Source organism: Cydia pomonella, chromosome 18 (assembly GCF_033807575.1).
Source record: "Cydia pomonella isolate Wapato2018A chromosome 18, ilCydPomo1, whole genome shotgun sequence".
NCBI classification, from domain to species: Eukaryota; Metazoa; Arthropoda; class Insecta; order Lepidoptera; family Tortricidae; genus Cydia; species Cydia pomonella.
In genome coordinates, this window is record NC_084720.1 from 16,911,976 (window position 1) to 16,938,632 (window position 26,657).

The 26,657-nt window shown below is 40.4% G+C and overlaps 2 protein-coding genes across 2 annotated transcripts in view; both read left to right on the forward strand.

Moving 5' to 3' along the window:
• The first annotated feature begins 1,560 nt into the window (after positions 1-1,560).
• Positions 1,561-21,193, forward strand: LOC133527916 (phospholipid-transporting ATPase ABCA3-like). The gene is made up of 23 exons (XM_061865113.1): positions 1,561-1,867; positions 2,314-2,431; positions 2,966-3,120; positions 3,914-4,141; positions 5,375-5,513; positions 6,354-6,603; positions 6,808-6,860; positions 7,757-7,863; positions 8,528-8,725; positions 11,229-11,486; positions 11,655-11,886; positions 12,940-13,158; positions 13,796-13,918; positions 14,514-14,708; positions 15,243-15,340; positions 15,677-15,809; positions 15,947-16,060; positions 16,462-16,592; positions 17,660-17,807; positions 18,569-18,776; positions 19,175-19,314; positions 19,581-19,657; positions 20,531-21,193. The coding sequence occupies exons 1-23, from the start codon at positions 1,688-1,690 to the stop codon at positions 20,708-20,710; spliced, it is 3,684 nt and encodes a 1,227-aa protein (XP_061721097.1). The 5' UTR covers positions 1,561-1,687; the 3' UTR covers positions 20,711-21,193.
• A 1,006-nt stretch (positions 21,194-22,199) lies between these two features.
• Positions 22,200-26,657, forward strand: part of LOC133527686 (phospholipid-transporting ATPase ABCA7-like) — a 56,468-nt gene continuing 52,010 nt past the window's right edge. Inside the window, exons 1-2 of the mRNA XM_061864805.1 lie at positions 22,200-23,389; positions 24,761-24,893. Of these exons, the coding sequence (XP_061720789.1) occupies positions 23,228-23,389; positions 24,761-24,893 (295 nt within the window). The 5' untranslated portion in view covers positions 22,200-23,227. The remainder of the gene's footprint in view (positions 23,390-24,760; positions 24,894-26,657) is intronic.

Below are 26,657 nucleotides of genomic sequence, written 5' to 3' on the forward strand. Positions count from 1 at the left end.
GCACCTCGGCTGCTCCGATATATATGATGGTGACTGTACTAGTTTTCGTTGCTAAAGATTGTTACACAAAGCCTTCGAGCAACACCGGCTTCCGACACTTCGGAAGGGAGGAGCCCAAGCGATATCTTACCGAACAAATCAGTCTGCTATTTTTTGCGCAGGGAAACGTACACACAGTCGCACATTTCATTCACTAAATACAAAATCCAATCTGTAAAGACGACACAAAAACATAAAAAATGACAAACGTCAGAGACATATGTTGCAAACCTCGATCTTCTTTTGTGTACGGACGAGTCACAACATGCACTGCCATAGGTACAGTTATAGCTGTTATTGTGTGAAAGAGGATATGAGAAAGAAAGGAGTGAGTGCTGAAGTGACGAAAGATAGAGGAGAATGGAAGAGAAGAACATGTTGTGCCGACCCCACATAACGTGGGATAAGGGCAGGAGGAAGAAGAAGAGGTACAGTTATACCTATGCTTCGGCAGAGGGGAAATACAATAGTATGAATGCCGTCTCCCTTCCCGGTGCTGCTCGAAGCACAAAGCAAATACAGCGGGTATAAGTTTTGTATGTACAAGATGTAACAAAAATTGTGGGGACATACAATCGAAGTTGGAAGTACAGATTTGGGTCATTCTCAAATTAAGTACCTATATATGACTGCGGCCAAACTCAACTCCGTCAAACTTTTCATACATTTTGTATGGTTTGATGGAGTTTAGACTCAGGCACAAATCTTGAGAATTACCCATTTGATGGAACGTAGAAGAGATCCTTGATAACTTTCCATTTCAATTCTATTTCAGGTGTTGGTATAACGATGTCTAACATGTGGTCACGGGAGGGGCTCAGGAAAGTGTCCGTAGGTGAAAGCTACCTGTCTATGGCATTCCAAATACTTCTATTTTCTATAATATCCTGGTATTTGTCTAAGGTGCGCCCGGGTAAATTCGGCCAGCCCTGGCCCTGGAATTTCCCGTTCAAAGTAAGTCTATATGCATGTTTGACTTCCATCGCTGGAGCATATAGCTAACGACTCCTCTCTGGACAGCCAATGAAGGTATGCCAGAGCTGAGAGTCCTACGGGTCCCCTTGGGATCCACTCCGACCGACGAAGACACGCCGGAGATGGACCCTGAACGACTCTCGAGAGTACTCGGGTCCGTGGGATCGTTACTCCCCGACAGCTCGCCACAAGCTATTTATTTAACTTCATTTAATTTGCATACATATGCTTGATTTTCAACTTTCATTTGCCTTTGCACTATTATCAAACCGAAATTGCCCTCGTCTGTCCGAGGTGTGGTAACGATATTATATTTTTGTACTCGTCGACTTTAATGTGTGAGTTGAAAAGAAGTTATTTTAGATTTTATAGTAAACGAAGTTGTTTATATTAAATGGATTAGTTGCACAATTTCCATTCTTATATTTAACTCCCCATTCCATAAATCACTATCAATTCAAAGTACCCTCAAGAAATACTATATAAATCCTTATACTTAGTCACGTTTTTTTATACTCATGTATTTTACTTTCGTCGTGTTCGAAATGAAAAGAGATTGTTTAAGTCTGGTGAAAGGCACCATTTCAGTCTCAGACTATTGGCGCTCGAACGACAGGAATAAATGCCTTTCATCCCTTGGTTATTAATCTACTATTAAAATAACTACTCTGCTATGGCATATACACGACGCATAATATTATTTGGATTATTCCAGCAAGAGTATTGGATTACCCACCCACAAGTAGAGACCGTACAAAGAGAAGTCCAGACTATAAATACGAATGACAAACAATACTTCGAGAAGGCCCCTGACGGCGTTCCGGTCGGCATACAGATCAATAATGTCTACAAGGTATGACCAACAATCAACAAGTACGGCTACCAAGATTTATTTTCTATATATCTCGCTGACACTAATATCGTGGTAAGGTCACTAATATCCCTCGAAAACCTATAAAACGACCTCTATAAAGATTTTAATGATAAAAATACATGTCCGCCATCTTGCCTTCCGAAATGGTTAAGATTTTCTAAATTTCAATACGAAATACTTGAAAGGCAAGAAATTCACTACACTACTTACGATTATTGAATTCCAAAACTGAAAACAGTCGTCATTTAAGAATCTTAAATTCTGGGCCACTTAAGCTATTTTTCCCATGCTGAAACGCTTTGCTCACTTTGCGCTAACTCGTACTTACATATATCTCTCGAAACTGGACTAAAGCTTCTTGGTAAATAATACATGGTGCAACAAGGGAGGAAACAAGAGCTTGAACACCGGAATGGTTTTTCCAGTCGTTCGGTGAAGAGAAGGTGTTGCACGGAGTGAACTTGGCCGTGTGTCGCGGTGAAATCACCGTGCTGCTCGGTCACAACGGCGCCGGCAAGACCACCCTCATCAACATCATCACCGGTCTGTGAACTATGTAACACTTACACACTGTGCAGAACAAAAAAAAGTAAAAAAAGACATCAACGAGCCTAATGTGGGTAGTTGGGTACAGCCGAACTAACCAAGGTGAAACGCTTTGTGTCCCTCTATCAGTCATCCATATAAGTGCGACAGTGATAGTTGCGTTTCTATCGCTACGACGCTACATAGCGTAATCGCGTAAGCGATTGGCACGTTGGCTACGCGGCCAGGTCTACTGTCTGTGAATTTTAGCGAAAATCTAGCATATCACATTTTTATTTGAGCACCATAGTTCTAGATTTCCTGATACTTTTTAACAATTGTTCAGGCGTTTTCATCGTAAAAACGGATACCAAATGATATGCTAACTTCGCTTATGCTGGACTTATATTTTACTCGTACTATTTACTTACAGTACAGAATAAGACATCAACGACCTTTTAACCTCAGAGTTCTGCCCCCACTGTTAGGTTACTTTTACGCTAACACTCAATATACATAGCTTGGATGATAATGTTGATGATTGGATCCTAGGTCTCATCCCAGCGTCGTCGGGCACCGTGCAGATTGAGGGCAAAGACACCGTCAAGCAGTCTGTGGAAACCCGCAAGCTGATCGGCCTCTGCCCGCAACAGAACATATTCTTCGACAGATTATGTGTGCTTGAACACGTTATGTTCTTTGCTATGGTACCTACCGGTTCAGTATAGCCTAAATAATGTTGATGGACGAAACACAGGTCTCATCCCAACGTCGTCGGGCACCGTGCTGATTGATGGCAAGGACACCGTCAAGCAGTCGATGGAAGCCCGCAAGCGTGTGCTTAAACACGCTCTGTTCTTCGCTATGGTACCGTTTCAATATAACTCGGCAGATAATGTTGATTGGAACCCAAATCTCATACCAGCGTCGTCAGGCAACGTGCTGATTGAGGGCAAGAATATTATTAAGCAGTCGGTGGAAGCTCGCAAGATGATCGGCCTCTGCCCACAACAGAATATGTTTTTCGACAACCTGCGTATTCTCAAGAACGTTATGGTCTTCGCTATGGTACCGTTTCAACGTTCTTTTCAAACTTGCGTAGATAAGATTACATTTTGAACACCCTTATAAGTTATAACATATAAGTAAAATACCCAATCTCCACATACGCCTGAAAAACTATAAATTAGTCAAAAGATTATACTTATACATAGGTACCGGGCAATAGCAAACACTTGTAAAAAAATTACAATTTAATAAGTAAGTAACTCGACCTGACTCGAACGCGTGATTGGGAGAATCTAAATTTCACGTCCCTCCTCGTTAATTAATATGTATTACTTCGTCGATTACAAACTACTTTATGAATTACATGCGAATATCATCAGTGTTGAAAATATAATTTTTGTAAGTCTCGAATCTCGGAAGAAATAATAATCTGCTTATTATGTTATCGATTGACATATTATAAGGCGTCGCTAAACAATAATAAACTTACAGCTTAAAGGACAATCGTACTCACAATCCCGCACATCAAGCACCGAACTACTCGCAAGACTGCAGCTGTCTGAGAAGCTGCAAGAGAAACCTGCAGCATTATCCGGCGGAATGAAGCGGCGCGTGCAGCTGGCCTGCGCTGTTGCTGGCGGAGCCAGGGTGCTAGTGATGGATGAGCCAACCAGCGGGCTGGACGTGGAGACGCGCCGAGAGCTGTGTGATATGCTCCTGGTTAATATACTTATTCTTGCTATCCGCCAAAGCTGTTAGTTTGCATGTGTAAGGTCAATGCAGTAAATCCAAATATATAAAAGTAATATATTAACTCTAGTTTTGTGCACATACGTCGTCGCTCAGGTAGAGTCAGAAGGGCAGTGCTTCATTGTTTCAGCTCTACCTGCCATCTATACCATCGTTACTATTGTAAGTCGAATATGTGTAGAATAAGGCTGCGTATCGATCGCTATAATTTTGTTTTATATAATATTAGTTGCAATAACGCTCATTTGATATAATTATTGTTTGACATAACAACAAATGATATATTCACATTATGTATAATTATTGTTTCTTATAACGTTCATTATATCGAATAACATTTATTATAACGTTCTTTGAGTATAATGCTTATTTCTAATAATAATCAAATGGTATAGCGCTAATTTCATCTAAAGCGAGAACAATAATTTTTTTATATAATGTATTGGAGATATAATTACAAATTTAATACTAATTATAAAATTGTATAGGTTGGAACTTTATTGCAAACCCTAAAGAAACGAACTGCTATCACAAATGTAGGTTAGGTTAGGTTAGAACTGTGATCCCTACAGGAAATGATATAAATTAGTTTAAGATGGATAAACAGAACGCAATGTAGGTATACAAAAAATTAAATATATTTTTTTCATTAAACTTTGCAATATCATTTTAAACTTAAATTAGAAACCAATACTCGCAGATCGCCATTTATATATGATTCTACATCTCCTAGGCTAATATATAGTTAGTTACATAATATGAGTTGTATATTAAAAGTTAATTATACCATATGATTGTTATAATAAATACGTGTTATATCAAATGTAGTATATACGAAATAAACGTTATACGTAATGATGAATATATGAAATAAGTGTATATATTTTGTTGTTATACTTAATGAATGATTATACCCTTTAAAAATATACCAAATGTTGTTATATCGAATGAAAATATACGAAAAAAAATTATACCAAACATTACACACCCGTAGAATAGAAACGCAATGGTTAGAATTAGATGACATCATTCTTACCTCATACGGTCGTCTACCGTTCTGAGACCCAACGTGCAAATGTTAAGTGGTCTAAGGAAGTTAAACGTTGGCCTAACATGATTGTTTAGTTTCCGTAAAATTGGTGTTTAACCAAGTCGTTTTGTCAAGGTAAATACGTAGAGACTCGAACCTCTCTTAACCGACAGAGTCTCCGCGGGGAGCACACGGTGTTGCTGACGACACACTTCATGGAGGAGGCGGACGCGCTCGGCGACCGTATCGCCGCGCTGCACCACGGCCGAGTGCGCTGCCACGCCACACCCATGTTCCTCAAACGAGCCATAGGTCTGTGAAATGAATAAAGGAAACCTTCAGGCTTCAATTTAGCGTACCGTAAACCACCCAACTATGGTCAAGTTACTACAGCTATACTACCTACTACTACTACTCCTCTGGCGCAGCGACCCAAACTGTATCTTGGCCTCCAACATAACTGCTCGCCACCGATCCCGGTCCTGTGTGCCATTTCTCGCCAGTCTTCAACCTGGAGCTCGCGCAAATCTAGGCTGATATCTAGATGGCCGAGCCACCGAAGCCTATGCGCCTTAGTTACACCAATGACGTTGGATTCAGAAACTAGTTCTTCGATTTAGGTATTACTGCGGATTCTCCAACTGCTATCGGTTCTCTAGGCAAGGCCGAGGAAATTGCGGAAATACCTCCTTTCAGACACCCAGAACTTTCTTTCTTCTCTCAAAGTGAGTGTCCAGGCTTCACATCCGTACGTTAACCCTTATGGTCCGTCCGTTGGTCTGTCACATCACTAAATATCTAGACAACTATTTATTTTAAGCTATCGATTGGAATAGTCATGAATTAGGCTAACCCAGATGCATTGAAAGATTTATTAAAAAAAATTATTAACTAGCTATGGAAAATTCCTAAGCCAAAATCCTCAACTTGCCATGGTACTTCGACGTGAGTACTTAGCGATAGTAAGGCCCAAAAACTTGTTTCGTGGTTCAAACTTAAGGCCACTTCTTGGCTCATACTCTATACACTAGCCATATTCAACTTGAGATCCGCGGGCCCCATGCATCAGCTACTTCTCCTTGTGGAAATAAACTCAAATTACAACTCTTCTCGAGTTAAATAAATTCTAATTCTCTCTCTCTCTCTTTTTAGGTACTGGTCACCGTCTCACGTTCACGACATTGGGCGCGCCGAATGAAGCAGCAATCACAAAGGTCATCACCGCCGTCGTGCCGGACGCTACCATCCGGGACCGTCGTCCGAACGGTCTGACCTACAATCTGCCGGCGATGGACACGGCGCGCTTCCCTCAGCTCTTTGCCACATTGGAGAAAACGCGCTCCGAACTGCAAATCGACACCATTGGCATCAGTAGAAGCACTCTTGACGAGGTGTTCTTGGAGTGAGTCTTATCTTCAAAAACACCTGGCTATTCATAAAATCTTATTGCGATCAGTTATTGACTGTGATTAAATAAAGCCGCTTCGATATAGACACGACCATAAGGAGAGGCTGTGGAGATCTGGGTTTACGTATTTATAAATTATATTTCTAAACCAACACCCATCACCTGAAAACCATCCGGTTAAAAAGCTGTCTATTTCAGGCTGTGCAGCGACGAAAAACCAACGTATGAGGAGAAAGAAACCCCAACTGGAGGTAATATTTACAAGGGGCAAAGTTGTTGTTTAACCTCTCGTGTTATGCTAATATTGATACCTGAACAAGTGAAAGAATCCATAATTGCTACTCGCTACGCTCGTGGTTTGAAAAGTGGGATCTTGAGCGTTGCGAGGGTTTCAAGGCACAAGGGTTAAACAAATTTTGCCACCGAGTTAAACAATATTTTTCCACACCAACGCAAACAAAATACTGACTGTAAAATATCAAACAAAATAAATTCAAAATTTATGTTATAATAATATTTATCATTCAAAGTCATCATTCAAAAGTCAATCCTACCAGCCAACATAAGGAAGCAGCTCAACATTTGCATTTGATTACTTTGCCACGCATGTGGATAAAATGCAACTTTCTCATCAGTTTTTAGGGTTCCGTAGCCAAATGGCAAAAAACGGAACCCTTATAGATTCGTCATGTCCGTCTGTCTGTCCGATTCTGTCACAGCCACTTTTTTCCGAAACTATAAGAGCTATACTGTTCAAACTTAGTAAGTGGATGTATTCTATGAACCGCATTAAGATGTTCACACAAAAATAGAAAAAAAACAATAAATTTTGGGGTTCCCCATACTTAGAACTGAAACTCAAAAAATCTTTTTTCATCAAACCCATACGTGTGGGGTATCTATGGATAGGTCTTCAAAAATGATATTGAGGTTTCTAATATCATTTTTTTCTAAAATGAATGAAAAGTTTGCACGAGAGACACTTCCAAAGTGGTGAAATGTGTGTCCAAAGTGGTAAAATGTTGAACAAGATCTAGCAAGTAGATTTTTTTTTAATACGTCTCAAATGGTACGGAACCCTTCATGCGCGAGTCCGTATTCGGGTTAATTTTCTTGAGCTAAGATAAATATTTTTTTTTTTGTTCAGAACCGGCGCTTGAGATGGTGACGGGTTGTAAGTTGCGTGCCCAACAGTTCATAGCACTCTTGCAGAGGCAGTGCTACTTTGTCAAGCTTCGTAATTTTGTCATCGTGGTAAGTACCAGTCGAATCAAATGTCTGAATACAGTCAATACACTTAATGACGAAAACAAAAACTCTTTTTTGTTCGCGGGATCATTGTTTTTTATGTATGTTCCACGATTTTTCGAAGACGAAATTAAAAACATAAAAAGTTATAGCAAAGAGAATTTGAAATAGAGGTGAAGATAATTTTGAAGCCACAGTAAATTTGCTGCCATCTTTAGACACATGACTAAAACTTTTAGAACGCCATTTGACTTTGAACTTCATTATTTCACGATATGTATTAAATTTGTTAAATGTATTAAAAGGGGCGCCATCTTCCCGGGCGGCACTACCCAAAGGTTGTGGCGCCATCGCTCGAAACGATGCCGCCATACCTTTGATATAAGTATTAGATGGCGTCACTTTTTGATATTTAACAAATCAAACACATATCAGTGAAGGACTTATTACAGGACACAACACATTAAACAAACACCTACACAATATGGGTAAATCAGACATCCTCATGTGCAGAGCGTGCATGGAAGAAGTGGCGATAAACGAGGCAGTTAGCAACCTGAAAGCCTTGCTAGGCTTCGTGGAGGAGCTGGGGTGGTTAGAGTAGCGCTACCTCGATTTCACGCAAAATAGGCACAATGATTATCGATTTGCGGAAAATCTTTTTATTTAGGTAATCTTCATTGGAGCACTGATCTGCTTCTTAAGCCTCGCATCCAACAACCCGCGCAGAAAGATAACGAAGTCAGACACTAAAGCGTTGAATCTGGATCTGTACGCCGGGCGGCCGCAGCGCCGCGTACTCGTCAAGACGGATGAGGGCACCCTGCAGGCTTTGAGGACGGCCTTCGAAGGAGTGCAGTTCGAAGAGGTGCCCGATGTTGCTAATGGTTAGTTTATCTTTTCTTTTCTATTACGTAATGGAGGCTGGTTAGGTCCATAAGTTATCTGGCTTACGTCTCGGGATTCAGTTTCAAGACAATTTTTTAAATTGTCAATTGCCCTCCTGGATATGATAACTTGGTCAACAGTCGGTTAGTAGACAAAAAATTTATAATCTTTCTTTTTCTATCTACTTTTTAATAAATTAAAATGGCGGAGCCATTGTGTTTCGCGAGATCTACAAGTCACAGAGCCACTAGTCTGTAAAGGGGGCCCAGGCTGACGCAACTAGGAACAAAATAAGTTTTGTATGGAACTTGTTTCGCAAATCTTTGCCAACGAAGAAAAATTAAACGTCAGTGCTATTTATTCTGTCAGGTTTACATCAAGTCAACTGTCAGCCTAATTGTTTTGTGTGTTATGAAGGCTTCAATGTTATGTTCGGGTATTTCGTGCAATTTCTTTATTATTTTATTTATTATTTAGTGAAAATAGTGAACCGTGATCAGAGTAAAGAACGAGTTTGTTACAATGCCACCGAGAAAACGGTTTACTAAGTGTGAAATATGTGGCAAGCGAGCCACTCGAGAAAATCACGAAAAAAGGGATTTTATGGCGAAATTTCCCTTGGATAAAGACCGGTATGTATTGCTTTAGATACTTTTGACCTTATTTTGGTGCAGCACGCTTTAAACACATCGAAAATTTGATATTTTATATTATTTTTAGTTGTGAACTATATAGGGATGTACTAAAACTATCGATAATTGTATGTTTAGTTGTATATCAGTGTAAGTAATTAAATAAAATATGTGAAATTTCCTGAGAACTTGCATGCAATATGACACAAAATTAATTCGTCGAAGATTTTCAGTGGAAAATTATCTATCATCTATGCATTAATGGTCATTATTTAACATTTTTTTTTTTAATCTAGTAATTATTTAATATATTAATCTGAAATGTAAGTAAATTAATCTCTCTTTTTGTGATCAATAAAAACTATTATACGACATTATTACACAAATTGACTTAATCCCATAGGAAGCTCAATAAGACATGTGTTGTGGGTACTTAGACAACGATATATACATATAAATACATAGAAAACACACATGACTGAGGAACAAATACGCATGGTCATCACATAAATAAATGCCCGTACCAGGATTTGAACCTGGGACCATCAGCTTCATAGGCAGGGTTACTGCTCAGTAGGCCAGACCGGTTCTCATGATTAACAGACATATAAATATATAAAAAGTTGAGCATTGATAAAGGGTTGTTGATAACTGGATGCCAAAAAAACATGATTTATAGATGCATATTAGCGCTAAATAATCAGTTGATCATCTCATTAGCAAACACTTGGAATATAAACTGTACATAACCAAGGCTGTATGTTTTCAGATGCAGGCAGTGGGTCAAATTTGTTGGGAACGAAGACCTGATACATCTTCCCATAGAAAAGTTATATTTATTGAAACATGTATCTGCAGATCATTTTGAAAATATTGCTTTTAATAAAAAAAATTAAGAAAAAAAATTGTGAAGGATTTTATAATTACATTCTGAGTGTAACGAGGTATTCTAAAATAGAATCCTAGCGTAGTGAGGGATTCAAGTGTTAACGCCTAAGGGTGGTATTCCACCTATGCAATTTCTTTGTCCAATGTGTATTGCGTCTCACATTTTGCTTAATAACAGAGTGAGACGCAATGACATTGGACCAAGAAATTGGATAGGTGGAATACCACCCTAAGGTGGAAATATTTTTGCTACCACGTGATAAATTTACATACTGCTTTTCACATCACCTATGAGGAAATTATTATGGTACAAATAAAAAATGAATAAATTAAATAAATTTAATTAATGCTAATTAAATTAAATAATTCAACCTAAGAAGTATGCAAAAAGAGGAAAAAAGAGTGATCCCTCCTAGTAGGGAAGAAAAGTGCTACTTTGATCCTTCCTAGTGGTGAAGAACAACAAGGTGTTCTAAAAAAAAATCGAGTCCACATTAAGCTCGACCACGTATTGGTCCACTCATAGAACTATCCACTATAAACATACAACTTAAATGTGGACTCGATCCTAACTTGATTTCGAGTACAAAATTTGTAGAGAAGAGTATATTTCAACCCTCCCCATTTTATCGATATCGATAAGAAACGCAAGCGTGTAGCGTACTACACTATTTAAATTGCTTATGTTGGTACTATGGTTCTTTGACAGTTCTTTGTCGTACATTTTGGTAATGATTTGCGAAACAAACGGATTCCACTCGCTAGTATGGAAGTCCCGTCTCTTAAAACGTAGTGATTATATGCTCTTTGAGGGGGCCCACTGATTAACAGTCTGCCGGACGGTATCGGTCTGTCAGTTGTTCGGAACTGTCAACTTTTTCTTCTAACTGACAGGCCGATACCGTTCGGCAGACTGTTAATAAGTGGGCCCCTTCACAGCCACAGCAGCTTTAATGATCGTAGTTTGCTTGCAAAAAACAGTATATTCTGAAAGCTTGTATTGTAAGTGCAGAAAGAAAAGAGTCGTGGAATATAAGGAAGTCAGCCAATACATTCTTTGACTCTTCTTTTTCCTCACAGTCTCTACCATTTTTTCTTTCTCGAATTAAAAAAAAACTTGAGATAATATTTGTTTCAGCCATGTTACGGACCAGTCGGGAGAATATGCAAGAGTATAAAAATTATGTAGTGGGGATCGAACTTAACGATACCAGTGCCAAGGTACCATCTCAACGTCAACGTCTTTTGAGCGTTGGCGCCTAGTCAGCGCAATGGAAAATGGCGTCGCTGCGTAGTTGCGCCGAGCAGCAGCCATAACTAGACGTCGACGCTTGGGAGATACTAGTGTCGTGAGGTGGCTCGAATATGAATGTCCATATCTGCCCCTAGGCGCTCTACTCGCCATCGTTGCCCCACGCGGCGCCCGTAGCGCTGAACGCGCTGAGCAACGCGCTAGCAGCACGCTTGACGAGATTCGCTCCGCTACGATCGATGAGCGCAAGAACGATCAACGTGCGCAACCATCCTCTGCGCGGCGCCTACGTGCCCTACAACGAAGCTAAACTACTATGGCCTAAACAGAAGGAAATTATACTCATGTGGAGCAGTTTCATGGCTATGAGTGAGATTATTTTTAATAGAGTCGGACCACGCTGAGTTTTCATGTCAAGTGCTACATCAAATACTCGTATGGAGTATATAGGGATACGATGCGTCCCTGATAAAATTTGGAGGTGCAGAGCAAACTGTGACACAGTGAGAATGAAGAATCGTAGTCTAACGGGCCAATTCGAACTCGCGTTCATTTCACTCGGACTTGTCCGTACACGTTAATGCGTGAGCGAGACGCACATTCGAGTTAGTCTGTATGAAAATTTAACATCAATGTGGGCCACAGTGCATCGCTAAATTCCTGCCCAGGCCGCGTAGCCAACGTGCGAATCGTTAACGCTCCGTAGCGTATCGTAGTCATCTCTCTCTATCATTCTTCCATATTAGTGCGACAGTCATCAGTGACAATTGCGTTTCGTTGGCTAGGGAGCGTTAACGATTGAAACGTTGGCTACACGGGCTGAAGTCAGACCTGCCATCTTCATGTCGCTGATGTCATCTTCTTCATCCTATAGATTAGGATAGTCCACTATTGGAGTAGTTCTTACTGAGGGCTCCTCACTTTTCTGCCCTCCAACAAATTTTTGGACTTTGCGTGACCCGTGACCGTCAGTTTACCTAGTCTGAAAGTCTACATAAACTACTTACGTTTGGCGATTCCCGTTTTTCAATCCAAAAGTATTATGACCACTGCTAGTACCACACTCGGAAAACAGTGTAGTTATCATTATAAATCATTGTAATAAGGTTTAAACATTGTCAGTCAACAGTGTAAATGCTAGTACTTTGTTACATTCATTGACATATATCTAAGGACGGGACTTATAGGCACTAAGAATGGTGGTAGTTCAGTGGTGTCATTCACGAATTACAGCCAATCGTCTAACGCAACTAGTTGCGACCAATCGCGCGCGTGTTGCGAACTCATCGACCAATCGCGTTGTGGCGTTAGACTGTAGCTCGAATTCGTGTGCGTGACACAGATGTGCTGGCCCCTTCTTATTGCCCGTAAGGCCCGTCCTTAGATATATGTCAATAGTTACATTAACCATTTGTTTTCCAGTCTTATGTTGTTTCCTGAGCTCATTCGCCCGACTTCCGTCCATAGAGCGCACGACAGGCACTCGGCACGCCTACATAATGGCGGGCACGCCGCGTTGGATACACTGGACCGCCTTGTACGCGGGACATGTCAACTTTACACTGATCATTGTGTTATTTATCATCCTGTTCACTTTTGCACTGGACAAGGATCACACGTTCCGACAGCCTGGGTTCTTATGTGAGTCTCATTCACTCGTTTGGTTTATCAGTTGCCGTTTGGTGCACTAGGTTGCTCATGCTTCATTTTTTTCCTTTTTATGGCAAGAAAGTATAATAATAATAATTATATAATAATTCAGCCTATATACGTCCCACTGCTGGACACAGGCCTCCTCTCATGTGCGAGAGGGCTCGGGCTATAGTCTCCACGCTAGCCCGATGCGGATTGGGGACTTCACATACACCTTTGAATTTCTTTGCAGATGTATTGCAGGTTTCCTCACGATGTTTTCCTTCACCGAAAAGCTAGTGGTAAATATCAAATGATATTTCGTACATAAGTTCCGAAAAACTCATTGGTACGAGCCAGGATTTGAATCCGCGACCTCCGGATTGAAAGTCGGACGTCATATCCACTCGGCCACCACGGCAAGAAAGTAGTGTTAAAATTTATATTGTGACTTTGAAATCCATTACGACTCTTAACCTATAAACCTATAAATAACCTATAAACCTATCGAATTATCTTCGCCTGTGTGTACAAGCCGCATTCGGTCCGTGTGGTTTATAATGACTCTGAAGTTGTGGTAGTAATTATGGAGTTTTGATCGTCACCTGATATACAATAAAGTTTAAATAAATATAAATGTTTGAAGTGGCCCTATTCGTGGTGCTTATGCTGAGTTTGCTGGCGATGCTGGGGCTCGTGTACTTCGTCAGCACGCTGTTCAGCCTGACGACCACCACAACCTTGCTCTTCATACTCGTCATGATCAGCAGTTAGTACCGTTGTCATTTTATTTCAGTCTACTGCCCGCAGCTTCCTATTAATCTAATTGTGTTTCGGGTCCCGAGTAGTTGCCCGTGGAATAAAAAGTACAGTAAGCGATAAAAGCTTGTACCAAAAATTAAATTGTTTTCCAAAAACTTATTCTTTCAAGTAAAAAGTCATCTTAACTGACAAGAAATATGGTAAAAAAATTTTTTTAGACATGTTAAATAGAATGTCATTATTAAATCGATATCGACGTTATTACGCGTGATAAGATAAGAACTATGTTCTAACTGAAAAGTTTACCATTCTATTGGCTGCGGCGGTGTTTGGAAGCATAACCATAACCATTACAAATTGAACCGTAAACCGTAAGGGACGGTTACAGTTTACGGTTCAATTTGTAATGGTTAATGGTCAATTGCATTAACGTTTCGGCCAACACTGGTAAAGCCTGTGCGGAAAGAGAAGAATCGTGGAATATAAGGGAACCAATACATTCTATGACTCCTCGTTCCGTACAGTCTCTGGATAAAAGGTTTAAAAAGTCATGGGTCAGTATCATTAGCATCAAGTAGGTATATTTTCTGTTGATGTTTCAGCTATGTTCACTTCTTCTGTGAAGGAGTCCCTAAAGATTATGTACATTCCTTACGTCCTGCTTCCGCCGCACGCCCTCACGGATGGGCTGATTAAGACGGCGACCGTGGCACAAGTGAACAGCCACTGCAGCCTAAACAGAGTCAGGTGCCCCGAACTGGCTGGACCGGGCATGTTTAAAGCGGATAAATGCTGTGGTAAGTCTCATAAAAGCTGGCATGCCACAATCGTGTTTAACTCTCAGTGATGTACCTATCCAGGATTTTTGTTTGGGCAGAGCTTGAACTCAATAGACAATTTAGTTAGGGATTTTGAAATTTACCATAGAGGGAATTGTGCTGCTAGACTCTTTTGACGATTCAGTTACAAACATATTTAAGGTACCGAACTGGCTCAGTTTCATTGGTCGATAGGGCCCGAATGCGGGGTGCGGGAGGTTTCCATAAAGCATGCCATTATAGGGCCCGCACTCGCACCCGCTCATCGCCTGCAGGGAGTCACCCACATGCTGTATATCGACCGAACTATCGACTATTGAGTTTCACAAGTCATTATAACGCCAGCGAGGTCTTCGCTCGCTTTATATCGACCCAGTTATCGACCAATGAAACTGAGCCATACAGCAGCGTTCTCTTTTTAACTTAAAGATACGATTCGGTTATAAATGTTTTGTGATTTAAGTATCGATATTGTATTTTAGTTTAATTATATATGCGTTTTACGTCGATCAGGGTCATCTCCGGGTTCGGAGCCATGGAGCTATTGGTCAGTTGGCGACGCGGCCGGCGGCCCGGTACTCGTCCTCGTCTTCCAAGCAGTCGCGTTCTTCGTAAGTATCTAGAGCTCCTCAAGAATGACCCCACGTGTATTGTGCCGCGAGCGACTCAACTGTACTGCGCGCATGTTGACAACGTCAAATATTGCAATGCCTCGCAAGAGGTATGAAATTTTATTTTAGCGAATCAAAACGTTTAATGACCATAAACAACTTTTTTTTTTTAATAGCGGAAAATTATGTAGGTATTCGGTAATAATATTCAAAGCTGCGGGCGGGGTAGGTATGTAGTGTATGGTACGTATGGTGTCTTTCCGAAGCTTGCCTACATTTGATCGCACCTTTATTTTGTTCGCATGCAAAACTTTTCAGTGTCGTATTTCCTCGTAGATGCTGACATACTTTTCGGATAATGGCATGCTGGGGCGACTGATATCCTCGGCACCTGCTCCACCGAAGCTACGCTTTAAGGATGCCGCGGTTCGGGCTGAAGCCGTCTACGTTGAGAACACCATTAAGCTGCGTAAGTAGTTGAGTACAGGTATGGAACTGGAAAGGGAAGGTCACTTTATGACCTACTTAGAAATAAAACATATGCTTTTGTCACCTTATAATTAATACTTAAATATATGTGAAGTTCTTGTTGTTTGCTACTTGCAGCTAACAATCAGATACCAGACGCTGTCTTGGGCTACAAAGTCAAAAAGAGCTACTCACGGTGCTTTAAGGAGCCATACCATGCCGTCAAGGGTATCAGCTTTTCGGTCAAGAAAGGTCAGTCCCCTTTTTACGGATTTACGCGTCTGTCTTAAGAAGCCACTAAGTAATTTTAATCTTACTCACCTTGCATCTTACTTGCACCAATAAGTACTTGTCAGTATAAGCGAGATGCATTGTGAGTACTCATTGCAACAATTTTGACTTTATACTAGCATGGCAGAGGCCTCCTAATGGTAAGACCAGACCGGTACAGAAAAGAGCCAAATTTTCTAACAAAAAAAAAATATTTCACGTGTCGAATAGCAGAGTAACGAGGATGCGTTGCATGCGCTCGGTTTTAGACGTTTTACCACCGTTTATTCTATCAAGACTGCGTATCCCCCAGTCTGCGTGGATCTTAAATATCTTAACCGAACCTAATGGTGAGACGTTTTTATACTTTACGTGGTCTTCAGGAGAGTGCTTCGGCCTGCTTGGAGTGAACGGGGCCGGCAAAAGCACGACGTTCAAACTGCTGACGAGCGAGACAGCTCCTACGGGAGGCGAAATCTTCGCCAACGGGTACCGTTCTACTGAGCGCAGCAAAGTAAGTAAACACCTGAATTAAAAAAAACTGAATCCGAAAAACTTAACGATTGAAGATCACGGTGTCATTATATCTTCTATTCTTCTTCTTCTTCTACTGTTACCTTTTCGTCAGACACTTTCTACTAAAGGGGGAGGGAAACAACGTACTTTCTCTATGCCTCTCTCAACAGACAGTATCCGATCAAAAAGGTGAACATACCCCTCTCGTCCCTTTTCCCAAAGAATTATTGTTTATAGAATTGTTCAAGTATACGGAAAAATAGTGCCTTTAAGTTTGATAGCTGAAGTGGTCGATTCACGAAAGCTGGCACGAATTGTATGCTTGACACCTGTATCAGTATACAGTCAGAGCCACCATTTTATTGACATTATTAAATAGAAACGGGACTTCATCGCGTATTGAGTTTTAAATTTACCTCCCAACGTTTCGAGGATGGCGTTGTCCCCGTGGTCTCGGAGAAGACTGGCTAAAGTTGACATCAACATCTTGTAGCCGCGCGAGTTTTTCGAACTACCCGCACTTGGTCTTCAACTTGAACGTGTTGCTGTCGACACACAACACTAACGATATTCGATTTTTTAACTGTCGATATTCGTTTCCGCTGACACATATTAATGACTGGATTCCATGTGGATGAGATCCCCAAACCCTCGTCCCGATTGAAATTGCAATGTTTTTTTATTTCAATGGCTTCTGGCACTTTTCTGCCGTAGAAATGGCGATCCGTGGAAAGGATTTTAGGGTTATGCAACTCGATCCAGTGGTTTGATCCTTACTCCAGTAAATTCTCAGCCACAGCAGACTTGTTCACTTGACGATTTTTAACTCTTTCTGCTATGGTGCGCTTTGTTTCCCGGATTAAGTCCCGTTTCATAATTTAATAATGTGTGAAAATCGTGAAAATTTAAATCACCATTTTATTTGTTAATTTGATACACACATAAATGTTTCCACTCACTCGTTCATACCATTCGTGCCAGCTCTTGTAAATCGATCTGCAGATATTGCTGTACGGCGCCGTAAGTTTTGTGGTATCTAGCGAAATTGTAACTTCAACTTTACAGTACATGCCCACGTTAAGTTACTGCCCGCAATACGGCGGGGTGGATGGCTTCCTGACAGGTCGTCAGAACCTGACCCTGCTGCTGAAACTTCGTGGTCTGAAAGCTACCGATGCGGCTGTCATGGCCACTTCCTGGATCAAAGAAGTCGGTTCGTACCTTCTAATGCAGCCATACTCAACTTTTTCTTTATGAGGGCCACAAAGACAATTTCCCTTGTAGCCCGGGGCCGCAAGATGAATTTGAAGGTGTACGTTCAAATGGCAAGGCTATGTATCTATACCATGTTTACCTTGCGGGCCACCTAAAAAAGCCAGGCGAACCATAGGTTGAGTACCGCTGTTCTTGAACATATAGGCGTGAAATTCAACTTTTCTATGGGAAAACAACCCTTCGTGTCTACTTTTTTTTTAAACAATAACTTGCCACGAAATTAGTACTCTAATTTACCCTAGTCCAGAACTTTTTTTAGTACCTATAAAAAGGCGGCAAATTTAAAAAATGTAGACGCAAAGAGTTATCCTGGAATGCTATATTTAAATTACGCGCCTTTTTCTACTGGCAAAGTGGGTTATTAAACCATTAGCGCTAACTAACACAATTTGAGGGCCTACCGCGAAACACGAAAAATCTAAATTCCATTACCTATTGCATATTCGAAAGATAAAGTCCTCTGTAAACAAACCGCCTTGGTGCGTCAATGTCATAGTGAAAACTTCTCAAAAACTGTGTAAGGCAAAGTATGTATAAGTTAGTCTATGGTTTACAATATGTGCCAGTGCCAGTGCTGCGCTCTGGCGGCATAACATTGTAGTAATACCCGCTATTTGAAAAATTTATTCCTCGTTCTAGATTTTTAAAGAAAACAAGGACATTTCCTAGTTTATTTTAGAAAACAACACCTTTCAACAGACCTACTTCAGCACGCCGATAAATCCGTGTCATCGTACAGCGGCGGCATGGCGCGGCGCCTGGCGGCGGCGGCAGCGTTATGCCAGGCTGCGGAAACCGCCGTTCTTGACGAGCCCACAGCCGGCGTGGACCCGGTCGCGCGCCGTCAAATGCACCAGGCGCTCCTGCGCGTCAGGAGACAGAAATCTATCATTATCGCGTCACATAGGTAACTGTACGAAATGGTCATACAAATCTAGAGGCCAAATTTCAGCGCGCTAGGACACACTTGAAAACTGGTCGCCATTTTGAATCCACTGTTTAAAAAAGAATAGCAGTGTCGGGAACTGCCCTTCTAAATTGGTCAACCACCTACCAAAGTCTTGCCGCTTAAACAGGCCCTCGGTCAAAATTGTGCTCTCTAGCGGTAGACCAAGATCAACTATCTCATCCTTCCAATATGGAACTGCCCCGACCCAATTGTGAACGTTCGGTGCTCCTCTGCAGGTATGCGCAACGCAATAAGAATATGAGATTCTTGCTGATGACCATACACGGACATTTCAGGCAACCATAGTGAATATGCTTTCATTGCTTTCTCCCGACTCAGTTTTTTTAAACGGGCAGTCTGGACGAGATGGAGGCACTGTGTCACCGCATCGCCATCATGTCAGGCGGCGAACTGCGCGCGCTGGGCTCGGCCGCCGCGCTCAAAATACAACACGCTCAAGGTTACACCATCGTCTTCAAACTGGCCACCGAGAAGGGTGAGGGACATCGCATAAAAAAATCAAATGAAACCAAACTCTTAAGTACTTAGTTATAACAAAAGCAATTGTCGTTTATGTCGGTACCCGGTCTTTGAATCCATAGATTAAACTGGATTGGGAAATATGTAAAAGCCTTCACACTACTGGCACTAGAAGCCTTGATAACTTTTACTTCCGTATGTACCTATATGGTATCTATTTCACTAAAATTTTATAAGCAGAAAATGATGAATATATTTTTCTAATAATATTTGTATTTACAGTTAATGATGATGTCCTGGAGGAGTTTAAGGAACGGTTGTATGGCCGCTTCGACTGCGAGCTCAAAGACCAACACCGGGTTAGTTTTATTCATAAAAAGCTAACACTGATATCGCATACTGGGGACTGCCGAGTCGATCCAACTATCAACTCTTCAGTAGTTTCTACACCTTAATCTTCAGTGGCCTGTAGCCTACAATCTCATTTCAAGCAAACTTGATTCATGAATATCAAGAATGTCATGATCGGTTTGAATATTTTCTCTGATCTAATCTTTTAAAGAGTTTTTTTTATACCTATATTCAAAAAGAGTCCTCCAAAATACAGCCTATATACGAGTAGCACATACGTTCTAAGATTTATAACAGTAACTGTAAGCTACCAGTCGGGCAAAAGTAATCTTATCCGCTCCGTTCAGAGCCGAGAACGCCCGAATGCTGCAGGGTGCCTACCGCGAAAACCGAAATTCGTAAATAGCGGGGATTTTTCTCTTTTAAACCGATTAAAACGTAATTAGAGTGACAGAGAAAAATCCCCGCAATTAACGAACTTCGATTTTCGCGGTTATAGCCCAGTTTTCCCCCACTGGTTCGGCTAAGTATTGCTACAAGCAATTATTAGGGTTGGCACAATTAGACGTCAACTTCAATTATTTTTCAAATTAGGTCTAAACAAAGAGGTACTATAATATAGAGATGACACAGTGGAGGGGCCATATGGCCAAACGACATGCACTTATGGAACTTTCATTAGGAGTAGCAGAAAGCGCTATTATTATTTGTCCTTGTCATTGTCACAGTCTCATTTTTTATTTTTACCTCACGTAAATTTACCATATCCTGCCATCTATAATCCAAAAGCTATTTGGAACAACTGTTATATGGAATTCGGATTATCATTCACGTAGATATAGAACATGGTTATTTTATTGACAATTTTGCTCATGTTTCAGAACACGCTGCGCTACCACGTGAAAACCTCGCTCAGCTACAGCATGCTGTTCACCCAGTTGGAGGAGCATCGAGCACAGTTCCCTGAATTGCTGAAAGACTACACTGTTACGGACACCACGCTTGAGGAGGTGTTCCTCGCGCTGGCTAGAGAGGCCAAGCAATCCCCGCCCACTGTCTAAAATGTATCAAGCAAGCAGAGGGCCTACCGCGTATGGCGAAGTTCGCAAATTCCTGGCATCTTTCTCTAGTATAAAAGAGAAAGATGCCCGCAATTTGTGAACTTGGAGTGTTCGCGGTAGGCCCTCTGCAGCTTGCGGGGATTGTTTTGGTGAATCACGGAAATCGGGTCGCGCCAAAAAGCTTGTGAGAGCCTACCGCGAACCACGTTCGACGTGTTACCTCCCTGTCACACTTACGTACAAATCTTCAAGTGCGGCAGAGAGGCAGCACGTCGAACGTGCTTCGCGGTAGTACCTAAGATGGCCTACCGAGAAATTTAGATTTTGTGCGATAGGCCTTCTGCGCTCTTACAAGTTTTAAATTGATTTTACGATGACTATGACGGTTGTTATGCGTAATATTGATAGGTATTATATAACTAATATATATGTTAGAAAATAAACGAATCAAAATACATAGTTTTTGAAATAATACTTAAATTATTCATGTTTTTTTTGTACAGTCAGCATCAAAGAGATAATAATACCTAACGGTCAAAATGACCAAATTTATATTAACACACTTTGTTAGTAACAAGTTGTTACCATTGAAATAAGGATGTGTATATTTGGCCACTTTGGCCGTCACCAGTGGGGCGACACTCTTCCATTCGGTCATTCTCGGCTCCGGCTCAGGGCCTACAGCGAAAACCGAAATTCGCAAATTGCGGGGATCTTTCTCTTTTACTCTCACTAAAACATAATTAGAGAGACAGAGAAAAATGTCCGCAGTTGACGAACTTCGATTTTCGCGGTTATAGCCCTGCATTGCTCCGAGCAATTATTAGGTTTGGCACAACTTGAGGTCCCTTTGCGTGCACGACCACAGCTAAGATAATGATTTGAATTTTGGCAACCCTAAATAGCCGAAAGGGATAGTGCAATATATTAGAAAAGGACAGCATGATTCGTCCCTGAATCGCTGTCAAACTTCGGTTCTGCAGGAAGTGTAATTACTGTACGGTAGTCAATTTGTGTAATAATGTCTTATAATATTTATTTATTTATTATTTATTTATTTATTTATTTATTATTTATTCTGTGCCGGCACTATCCATTTGATGCTGATAATAAATGTACTTTTTCTTCGGACAACATATTAATAAACCTTTTTACCTTTATATGGCGTTCCCACTAGAAAGTATCCGATGGAAAATAGACGTAATAATAATAAGTCCTTAAGCGCTTAAAATGCTTCTAACATTTTACCTAAAGTAAAAGGTGGCGACTGACTTGTAACATTTGCTTGTAATGTATCGTTCACGGCGATCGTTACAAGTCAGTCGCCACCTTTGTAACACTCAAAGGGATTCGCGTAAAAACCGACAGCCGAGTGGAGCACGCGGTGCTCGCGTCGAGCGGCTCGGCTCGCTGCACTGACTGTTGTAATGCTCGGGTTGTATCACGTTATATTACACCGAAATGTTACAAGTCAGTCGCCACCTAAAGATGTCTAAAGATGTAACCGCCTTTAGTAAAAAACTCCACTGCACTAACTAGGATCAATTTTATTAGGATCCTATCCTGCCGCGACGACGTTTGACGTGTTGCCACCCTATCACACTTGCATACGAATTTACAAGTGCGACAGAGAGGCAACACGTCGAACGTGGTTCGCGTTAGCGTTAGGCCCTCGGTAGGGCGACTGAAAAAGTAAAATGTTCACACATCATTAGCGGGAATTTCTACAAGAAAAATGTTACCATACACATTTCATTCAGAACATAGACTATTAATAATATAATGACTTTTGCACAAAACGGCTAAAGTCGCAAGGCTTGTAACAAATATATTTACACAGTGTCACAGTCCTTTACAAAACGCGGTCCATGTTTGTGCTACTGCGACGATAAACGCTATAAGCGCGACAATCGAAGTTCGTCAATTGCGGACATAAGTATGGAAATGAAATGGTAGAGCCGGGAGATGACAGAACGAGATGCTCTTATGGATCTTTCGGTAGGAGTAACAGAGAAAGCGCTATGATTGTTTGTCCTTGTCACAGTCATTTTTTTATCCCAGGACACGTTGTCAGGAATATTAAAACGTGTATTTAATGTTGTCGCTTTGCGTATGTTCTGTCCCTCACGGGCGCACGCGGTATGGCACATCTATAGGATCCTACCATCTATGTGAAAAAAACTCTAGTCTATGGTTACTGTGATCTGTCAATGTCAAATGCCATTGTCAAATTTGTCAAAGTTTTCATGTCAATCAATCGAACTCCATGGCCCAGATTGTTTGTTTCTCGCAGTTCGATTTTTCAAAGGAATTATGAGTCACTCCATTGTTATTAAATATGAATAGTATATTTCAAATACTATAATGTGTAGTGCAATAGAGTTTCAAATACATACGGTTTAGGTGTCTGTGTAACGTGAGAAATGATAGTTTATACTAATTGAAACATTGTATCTCAAATAAACATTTTAAAGGAGTTCGCTATCTCTTAATGTGAAATAATATAACACAGTTATCATGTGGTCCGTTTGGGTATTGCTGTGGAAGCACAGCCTTATGAGAAAACGGAGATACATTAGAACATTTTTCGACTACTTTTCTCCGTTATTGTATTTTGTGCTCATACACCTGACTACTGGTCCAAGTTTACTCGGAAGACATGAGAATGTTCATTATACGGTAAGTGTATTATTATCTACTTCCAATATTTTTGTTACTTATTGATTCATGTCTGAGAATTTGTGACTATCAACTGGCCTCTAATACGTCCACGTTTTTATTTTTATTTGCCGTTTTCAAGCAAAATGTATCTTTAACGGCATCCTAGCCTAGTTAATAATGATTCTGCCTAAGAAACTGGAGATCCTGGGCTTGAATCCCGGTGAGGGCATTTATTTGTGTTTGTCACAAATAATGTTTCCTGAGTTATGGATGTTTTTAATTTATTATAAGTATTTAAGTATATCGTCATCTAGTACCCATAGCACTAACTGCTTTTGGGGCTAGGTTGATATGTGTAAATTTTGATTTTTTCCAACTTGGAAGATAAGGTGGCCAGGGTGGCCTACATCTAGTAGTTAACACATTCATTGCCAAGAACTCGTCAGGTGTGTTCATATTGTACTGGAAATGGGGCGCTTGGCACTGAAAGACTTATTACTAAACATTTATTTTATTAATTTATTTGTTTATATTTCATTAATTATTATTAAAAAGATCAAAAAAAACAATTTAAAAAAAAATTATACTCTGCACCATCACCATAAAAAAATTGCAGCTAAAAATGGTAAAAATTTTGTAATTAGATTTAATAACAAATAATTACTACCAATCAGTACATAAATTAAGTAAGTAAGCAAGTAAATATTCTTTATTGCACCAACAATTATACATTTTACATACATGTAAAACTACAAATGAATTTGAAAGGAAAATAGAACCAGGTAACAACAGGCGGTCTTATCGCTAAAAAGCGATCTCTTCCAGACAACCTTATAAATTAATGAGTATATTGATTTTTCCCTTATAATAATTAGTTTGTATTGATAAAATTGTTTTGTTGGAACAATTTCCATATTGTTATCCACAAAGGCCATTGTATTGTATCAGTGGGGGGGGGAGGGGGGTTGAGCCAGACTCCTCGAGGAATCCTATCAAACCTTTGATGTTGAGTAGGACCTCGGGGAGGTCTCTTGGGGATCTGAGATGATGCTGGGAGGCTGCTTCTTCTGTCTTGTCATAAGGGACTGTCTGTAACTGGGTCAAAATATTTTTGTTTGTCCTCAACAAAATGTGACGGAGTGAAGCCTTACAGGATTTAACAACCAGAGTCGCCTTTAAGAGCTTATCCCTCTGTCGAAAACCTCGCCCAATAGTCATATGTATAGTGCAGATTATCTGACACACATTTGATGTACCCCACCCCCGCACAACTCATCTCCAAGTCAAGCCAAGTAATTATTATGCCATTTCCAACGTTAAGAGCCATATGTAAAACAGTGGTGTCTATCTAACTAGAATGTTGATTATGACTGTAAAGTATCATTTTAGGAGCCATTCAGCCTGGAGAAGTATGGGCAGCACCGTGTCCGAGTGCTGTTCACACCGGACACGGACCACACCAACAGACTCATGGATGAGGTTGGCGCTAAACTCAAACTTAAACGACTGGATCATCTGCCGGGTGAGTTTTACTTTATTCATCAGTATTATATTGCTATTGTAATCATCATATAAATCATAAACCAGTGATTCTGAACGGGTATGCAAATTTTGTGGGGGTTAAGCACTTAAGCAGCCAATCCATAGGAGGTAACAAAATTTTAATACAGCCCACGAAAAAAGGACAAACTGTAAAAAAAAATTAGGTACCTACTGGCTTGCCGGTGAATAGTTGGTACCCTTTTTTTAGGGTTCCGTACCCAAAGGGACCCTATTACTAAGACTCCACTGTCCGTCCGTCTGTCTGCCTGTCTGTCTGTCTGTCACCAGGCTCTATCTCATGAACCATGATAGACAGTTGAAATTTTCACATATGGTGTATTTCTGTTGCCGCAATAACAACAAATACTAAAAACTACGGAACCCTCGGCCTCGGTGTGCGAGTACTACTCGTTTGTAAATACTTGTGTTAATTGCTTGAAATTGAGTAATGAGTCTCTACTGTGATAAACAATATTCTATAGATCCCCCGTAACGTTTACTCAATATCAAATATACAATCCCTTGATCAGTCGCATTGCATGTAAGGATTGTATTCATACTCGTACATGCTTGAGAAAATAATAAACAAAATACTTCTGCGAATCGTGGAGCATTCCACTGTAAACAAAACGTGGAACATGAAAACTTCGAATTCTGTACAACTTTGCGCGCTTAGTGTGACGCAGCGGCTTACGTGAGCGAATAACTCGCGAACCCACGGTATTCGCGTTCGCAACGAGATCGCCCACGTAGGACACTTCCATAGGTATCAAAGGATTGATTCACCTACGCCGCGCCGCGCCGCTTCGCGTTTGCGAGTTATTCGCTCACGTAAGCCGCTGCGTGACTCGCCATTCGCTAACATACCTACGTATATGTATAATAATAATAACGTTATTTGTCGTTGTTACTACGACCGTAAAATAGAACATAAAGATAATACAACTTGAATATTTCAACTAGTGTTTAAAAATAAAAACGCTTTTAGCTTTCTGGTTATTTAATAACAGTTACATTGTAGAATGCCGTGAATGAATAACAATGGCTGCTAAGTAGTGCCAAGTACTTACCTACAAGTTGACACACGGGTAAAATTACTCATCTAAATGCCAAGCTATATATTTCCGAATGCCGTTTCAAATTACCTTTTAAATCAATATTTTAAAGTTCACAAGGTTATCAACATTGGGTGGGAATGAAAGCAACTGGCTATACTTAGCTTAGCTACAAGTTATAAAATTATTACCGGTTATTTCTGGACCGATACGACTTTCGAACTAGTGATCGTTACCGGTATAAGTAACTAACAATCAAAAAATCACGTATTAGCATTCCAAATATTTTTTTGATATTCTAGAATGGTATTTAGATACAGGACAATGAATTATCAAATTACCTAAGTGAAATGCAAAAATATAAATAAACAACCGAGATACCGAAATTGAATACCGGTTAATTTGTATGAAAAATATACCGGTTTTTGGATCCCTGTTTCGAACCTTAAGGGCATATGCCCATCTGAAAGGTTGGCAGCGCACTTGCAACTCCGCAGCATTAGACTCCGCAGCTTAAGACGCGATCTAAATTTTAAACTAATTATATTACGTTTTGATCAGTATTAAACAAGCTTTCAGTTCATGGTAAACTTTTTTTATTAAAAGCTTTGTATTACATTTTATCAGTCAAAACCTTTGTGACAGAACTTATGTATGACCCAACGAAGTAATGAAGTGTGATACGCTAC